General features: G+C 38.4%; 1 protein-coding gene across 1 annotated transcript in view; it reads right to left on the bottom strand.

Annotated features, from left to right (window-relative positions):
- The window catches only part of ERCC6 (excision repair cross-complementing rodent repair deficiency, complementation group 6), a 127,845-nt gene extending 122,128 nt beyond the window's left edge, over window positions 1–5,717 (bottom strand). Inside the window, exons 1-2 of the mRNA XM_006874605.1 lie at window positions 5,296–5,717; window positions 4,106–4,226 (exon numbers count right to left, since the gene is read on the bottom strand). Of these exons, the coding sequence (XP_006874667.1) occupies window positions 4,106–4,226; window positions 5,296–5,717 (543 nt within the window). The remainder of the gene's footprint in view (window positions 1–4,105; window positions 4,227–5,295) is intronic.
- Between the last annotated feature and the right edge of the window lie 1,767 nt (window positions 5,718–7,484).

Genomic DNA, 7,484 nt, shown 5'->3' with positions numbered 1-7,484 from the left:
ACCTTATCCAGAGAAGCCAGAGATGGGGACATGGAGAGGGGGAGTGGCTGAGGACTCTAGATTCATGGACTAAGAAGAAAACGACTAAGAGCTGGTGGCCAGGAGCAGATTTGCAGAATGTGCCCTTTGGAGATGTAATTTATTATATATGCCTGAGTGGGGTTTTTTGTTTGTGTGTTTTTAAAAAAGCTAAGTGGATAGAGTAAAATGCTGTTAACTGATGGTACATGGAGGGGATTGTAATCAATGTAATGAAACAAGGTATATGATATGTTGAATGTAAAACTGATGATACGCCCTGTGAACTTTCACTCAATCCACAATAAAAATCTTAAAAAAAAGAGATAAAGAAGGGCATTATGTAATTTTAAAAAGGTCAATCCAGCAAGAAGACATACAGTTATAAAAATGTATATACCTAACAGCAAAGCACTAAAATACATGAAACAAAGACTAATATGAAAGAAGAAATATGTCAATTCCATATAGCAGGAGACAGCAACAAACCTTTCAATTACAGGCAGAAATTCTAAAAAGAATTTAACTAAGGACACTGAGAACTTATAAAAAACTTTAGGTTAAATTATTTAAATATAACCTAATGGACATATTTGGGAGTCCTGGTGTGGTGCTGTGGATTAATGAGTCAGATTGCAAAGTCGTTTGAACTGCAAGGTCAGTGGTTCAAGCTCACCAGCCACTCCTTGGAAACCCTATACAGGGTCACTATGGGTTGGGATCGACTCGATAGCACTTAACAACAACAACAAACCCAGCATCAGAACAACACACATTCTTCTTCAACACATGTAATCTTCCACAACAGACCATATAGTAGGGCACAAAACTAGTCTCAACAAAGTTAAAAAAATAATAAATTCATGCAAAACACCTTCTCTATCACAGTATGAAACTAAAAATCAGAAACAGTAAAAATAAGGGAGGAAAACAGCAACATGGAAATGAGGTAATACACTACTAAAAAACTGTTGGGTCACAGAAGAAATCCAAAGTAAAAATTTTTAATTCCTAGAATCAAATAAAAACACATCATACCAAAGCCTTTGGGAAACAACAGCAGCAGTATTCAGAGGGAAATGAACAGCAATAAATGTCAAAATCATTCATTTAAACCAACAATTTGAACAAACAGAAAAGGAAAAACAAAAGAAGCCATAAGCTACCAGTAAAACAGAAATAATGAAAGACTGCGCAGATAGAAATGAAACAGAAAATAATAAGGAATCAACAAAGCCAGAATTGAGCTCTCTGAAAGGGTCAATAAAATAAACAAACCAATGGCTAAACCGACAAAAGAAAAAAAAAAATCAGACAAGACAAATAACCAAATTAAGAAATGAAACTGGTACCATTACAACCAAGCCAACAGAAATAAGGAAGATCATAACTGACTACTGTGAAAAATTGTAAACAAATGAAAAATCTAGATGAAATGAACAAATTCCTAGAAACATACTACATACCCAAACTAACACAACCAGAGGTAGAAAATTTAAACAGGCCTATTAAAAAAGGAGGAGTTCTAGTACGGAGCTGTGGGTTAATGTGCTGGACTGCAAAGTCAGTTTGAACTACAAGGTCAGCAGTTCAAGTTCACCAGTCGCTCCTTGGAAACCCTAAACAGGGTTGCTAATGGGTCAGAGCTGACTCGATGGCACTTAACAACAACAATTAAATTATAAAAGGAGACCTAATGATGCACTGTAGGATAAGCACTGGATTGCTAACCACAAGGTTGGCAGTTCAAACACACCTGTCGCTTCTTAGAAACCCTATATAAAGTCACTATGAGTCTGACCTGACTGGATGGCACTTAATAACAACATTATAAAAGAGAAGATGAAAAAAAAAAAAAAAAAAACACCTGCCAACAACTAAAAAAGTCTAGGACCAGATGGCACACTGAGAATTCTACCAAAAATTCAGAGAAGAGTTAACACCAACCCTACTTAATCTCTTTCAAGATTAAAAGGGTGGTTCAACATTTAAAAAGTCATCAATGTAGTCTACCATATAAATAAAAGAATATGATCACATCAACTGATGAGGGCAAGTCATGTGATAAAATTCAACACCCTTTACTGATCAAAAAAAAAAACCCACAAAAAACTAAAAAATAAGAACAGAAGAGATAAAGTCATATATACAAAACCAACATCCAATATTATACTCAACAAAGAAAGGCTAAGAACCTTGCTTTTGAAAATGGGGACAAAACAAGGGCACTCATTATCACTACACTTTTTCAACATTGTTCTCGAAGTCCTAGCCAGAGCAAAAAGACAAAAAAAATAAATAAAAGGTATGCAAATCAGAAAGGAAGAAGTAAAACTACCTGTATCTGCAGATGATTTGACCCTATAAATACACAGAAGATCCTAAAGAGTCCACCATAAAACTGCTGGAACTAATAAAATAATTCAGTAACATGGCTATAATTAATACACAAATATCAGTTGGGTTCCTTTACATTAACAAAGACTACTCGAAAATAGTTAAGTCTCTTCTAGCCATAGTCTTTGTAATTCCCTTCAAACAACTGTTTCCTGCTGGGCCTATGTGGGGGAAGATGCTGGTAGGATTATACATTTCAGGTGACAGTGACTGTTAACAAGATTGTGATTGTAAATACTTGGAAATTGAACGAGGAGCTTAGTCAATTTTGCCACCCTGCTAGGAATAAAATGAGTGATGTGACACCTGACCTAATTTAACAGTTTCCATAGCCTGTGAACCAACAACCAGGGAAAGACTGAGGAACAGACCATCATCAAATGTTCAGTTGAAGAAAATTAAAACAAGCAATCTTTAGCACATGCCACCAGAATTTGGAGATCATCACGAGAACAGAGTTGATGCATTAGACACTAATGACCAAAGACCAGAGGACTTGTGGGATGACATCAAGAACATCATACATAAAGAACGCAAAAGATCATTAAAAAACAAGAAAGAAAAGACCAAAATGGATGTCAGAAGAGACTCTGAAACTGGCTCTTGAGCAGAGAAGCTAAAGTGATAAGAAACAATGAAGTAAAACAACTAAACAGAAAATGTCAAAGGATAGCTCAAGAAGACAAAATAAAGTACTATAATGAAATCTGCAAAGACATAAGAGTTAGAAAACCAAAAGAAAAGAACACATTCAGCATTTCTCATGAAGAAAACATTCAGGTCTCAGGGTCCTGGTGTGGTGCTATGGTTAATGTGTTGTGCTGCAAAACTAATGCACTGGACCCAGGAGGTCACTGTGGGTTGGAACCAACTCGATGGCACTTAACAACAACAAATGGTAAAATGAAGTCTTGGTGTGGTGCTGTAGGGTAAGTACTGGACCAAAAGCTTGAACCGCACGGTCAGCAGTTCAAACTCACCAGCCGCTCCTCAGACATCCTATAGAGGGTTGCTACAGTACTTAACAACAACAACATGGGCAAAATGTTGGATGATGCAGGAAGCATCAAAAGAAATTCACATCAGATTTAGAAGAGGATGTAGAAGGAGGGAAACATACCATTGATGATGTCAGACAGATTTTGGCTGAAAGCAGAGAATAACAGAAAGATACTTCCTTGTGCTTTATTGACTATGCACAGGAATTCAACTATGTGGAATGGAAAATTAATAAAAAGATCACAGAAGAATCAATGCACTTGAATTACCATGTCAGCGAAGAATATTAAAGTGTTTGGACTGCCTGAAGAATGAACAAGTCTGTCTTTGAAGAAGTACAGCCAGAGCACTCATTAGAAGTGAGGATGGTGAGAATTCTAGATAGTAGAATAGACAGATGCACTACACGAACCCTCTACAATCAAGATACAAAAGATCAGAGGAAAAAGACATGAAAATCCTGGGACCCTGAACTTCAGACGAAAGGTTTGAGAAAGGTAATCAAAGCCATTAGAACAAGAACTCATTTTCAAATAGGGGTGCATGTATGTGCAATGCTGTAACAGACTACATTAAAGGAAAACCACTACAAACTGAAATAATATTTGCTTCACATCATGTAAGTACTTTCATATACTTACTAAATTATTAAATTAGCCTAAACGATGTAAAACATGTTATTTTGAGTCACCTTATTGTACTTCTGTCGTCTTACAGAATCTAGTTTCCTGCTGATATCTCTGTTGGTGGCCGCTTGAGGGGTAAGCTGTCCAATAATTTTATTGATTTGCCTGAGGGATGTCATACATGACCTGAAAAATAAGATAAATTGTATAGTTCCCAGTCTGGTAACATTTTTATAATATTAACAGAGAAATGCTAAAAACCTGAAATGCTAAAAATATAAAAGAAACTGTTAATTCTTATTCATTAAAAGAAGAGAAACCCAACCAGAATACATATTCTTACGGGTCACAAATATAACTTGAAGTTTGAGATCTAAGATTGACAACTTAGTGGTTTGCAGTCATCTGGCTGTTGAGTGAAATCAGCTGATTCATTCAAGCACCATTCTTTAAAAGGTGCTGTAGATCAACAATGAACTGCGAACCACAAAAAAAAAACCCTGGCATTGTTTGTTTTGCAGCAGGCCATTAAGAGGCAGTGTGTACCCCGAGCAGTGAGATTGCTCTCACCAAACTCCTTCCTGGGAACTACACTCAACAGCTCACCATCAAGCCACCATAGCTTTGAACTGTGTCTGTAAATGCCGTCTGTTAGTGTGATTTTAGGCTTTATGTGCTATTTGGTATGGTTTCCTACAAAATCATGCCATATAAATTCATGGTAATTGCTTCTTCCCTTTAGCCATTTCAGGTTAGGAAAGGTTTCATAGGAACATTCCACTTTCAGAGAGTGGGGAAAAGTAAGACATCGAACTGTAGTATTCAATGTTCAAAACACAAATGAAATCTTCTCAAAACGAGTAATTTGGTGTTTGTATACTTTGTGAATTTCAGAATAAAATGTGTTTTCCATTAGAGTCAGTGGCTGTCTAAGACATCATGTGTAACCATCCACTAGGCACTACTCAGCCTTGGATGGCAGTACTCTCCTAACATCAACTCTGTACAACTGGACACATGACAAATAGAGGAAGGTCAGAAGACAACTATGCAAGAACCCCTGCTACTTAGGTGCTCATCAACTGCTCCTAACTGATCACTGAGAGAGGAGTGTGGGTGACTGGCACACAAACACACTCAGTCCTCCACACGCTCCCCTGTCCTTTTCTTAGCCCTCCTTTAGCCCAGGACTCCTGGTGTGGCGCTGTAGGGTCAGCACTGGACTGTGACCCACACACCAGCAGTTCACACTCACATGTGGTCATCCAGGACTGACTGATACTGCTTCTCGGCATCAGCAAGCTGGACTGCACGGCTGGCTTCGTGAATGGCGTCATCCACCTGCTGCAGCACCCCCTGTTCCAACACTTCCTGGTCATACACATCCACACCCAAACCCTGCAGCTCAAGGGCCTGAGCACTCAGCTCCACCGCCTGGATCTGCAGTCTGTCAATTTGCAGCAGGGGCAGCCCTCTCCTTAGAACGTCCCTTGCCTGGCCCGGAGCCGTTGCAGACAGCCCATTATCAGAGGAACAAGATGGGAGGCTTTCATCCACCTCTGTCTCTGGCACACCATATTCTTGATTGACTGTCATTTCTTCATTGCTGACACTTTGTTTCTGTAAACAGTCTTGGTTCTGAGTTTGATTTGGGTGGGGGGTTCTCTCTTTTGACATACTGGACAGCTAACCAAAAGGTCGGCAGTTCAAACTCATCAGCTGCTCCCATAAAAATGTACAGCCTCACAAACTCTATGAATCAGAACCAATTCGATGGCATGGAGTTTTTGGTTTGTTTAGATAATCTAAAATGGAAAAAAAATTAAAAGTTAAGCCTTTTGGCTACAGAGAATTGATGCTATGTAGTTTCTTAACTATTTTTTAACTAAGCAAAACTGATTTCTCAAAAGATCAAGTAATAATCCTCCAATTACTAAGTTCAAATTATACGTATTAATTGTCTTACAAAGGCACAAACTATGTCTTCTCAAGTTCTGATAGGGAAAAAAACAGAAGAAAGGGCATGCAGGTGACCAGCTGCTAAGAAAGTCATCAGCAAACAGAATCCTGAGTGACACCCACAGTCTCCAGAGCAGATGAAGACACCTGGCTACTGTCTGTCAACTTAGCATCTGTATTGTGTTGTGACACAATGATTTCTATTATAGTGACACTATCAACTGTAATGTATAGATTTAGTGATGTAAGCAGAGTTTCTATAGGAATCTAACATTAGCAACTTCTTGGTTGAATATCCACTCCAATAAACAGGAACTTTAAACAAGAAAAGCAGACAACCTAAATCAGAATCTGAGAAAGATGAAAATATTCTCAAAAACAGTTCTACTTCAGTAATGCAGTATCATTTCTTACCAGCAGTTTGGTCAGAATTACTCTGATGACATTCAGTATAGACCAGGAGAGGGTCCACCACACATTCTGCTGATGAGAATATAAATTAGTAAAATCGTTCTGGATGGCAATATTTATCACAATTTCAAATGCACATGATCTACCCCACAAATTCGAATTCTTGGTATTTATTCCAAAGAAATACTCACAAATATGTGTTAAGAATGCTTACTACATGTTTTTAATAGTTTAATGTGGCCATTATGTAGTTCCAGTGGTACTGACACACAAGCCATGTTAAGGGGCCCATTTACATTGAACACATTTTATACATGCATCTGTGGATAAGGAAAAAGATCTGAGAGCTACACACTAAATCTGCAACAGGTGGTGGAGTGGTGGGAAGCCAAAAGAATATGTAGTAATAGAGAAAAACTTTCACGTTTTCCCCTTTGAATAGGAATTATTTGAAAAAGAATGTATTCGTTATATTAACTGTACAACTATACTATCTGACAAATACATTAAAAAGCACCATAGTATACAGGCTTCTATTCAACTAAGATTAAGGTTTCTTTCAGAAGTGAAATGTCACTTCTATGAAAGGACCACGCTGAAAAGCAGAGGTCACTGCACAGATCCCAGCTCACGGCGCATCCTGTGTGTCAGAGTAGACTTGCACTCTATGGGCTTTTCAGAAGCAGACTGTTAGGACTTTCTTCCAAGGTGTTCTCCAGTCTTTTAGTTAACAGCTACATGCATTTAACCATTTGCACTACCCAAAGATTCTGAAATGACCATAAGGCCCATTCTTTCCTGTTAACGAAAACACAGCACTATCAATACAAAGCTGCCAATAACATAGCTCCCTGCCCTGAATGGAGGCGAGTTCGTCAATACCACAGGAGAGGCACAGACAAACCAACACAGTGGGGAGAACAAGACATTGCCTCTAGGGGCCAAGAAAGAAACACCATGAAGGAGAAAGGTGACGCCTACGGAGTGCTGAGTATTTGCTGAAAGGAAGTACGAGACAGAGAAGAGTCTAAACAAATGTTTTGTCTGGTCTGGGCACCAGAATCACAGGTGAAT

This window comes from Chrysochloris asiatica, unplaced genomic scaffold (genome assembly GCF_000296735.1).
Source record: "Chrysochloris asiatica unplaced genomic scaffold, ChrAsi1.0 scaffold00289, whole genome shotgun sequence".
NCBI lineage: Eukaryota > Metazoa > Chordata > Mammalia > Afrosoricida > Chrysochloridae > Chrysochloris > Chrysochloris asiatica.
The sequence above is the reverse complement of the archived record's forward strand: the minus strand, read 5'-3'. Positions and strand labels throughout refer to the sequence as shown.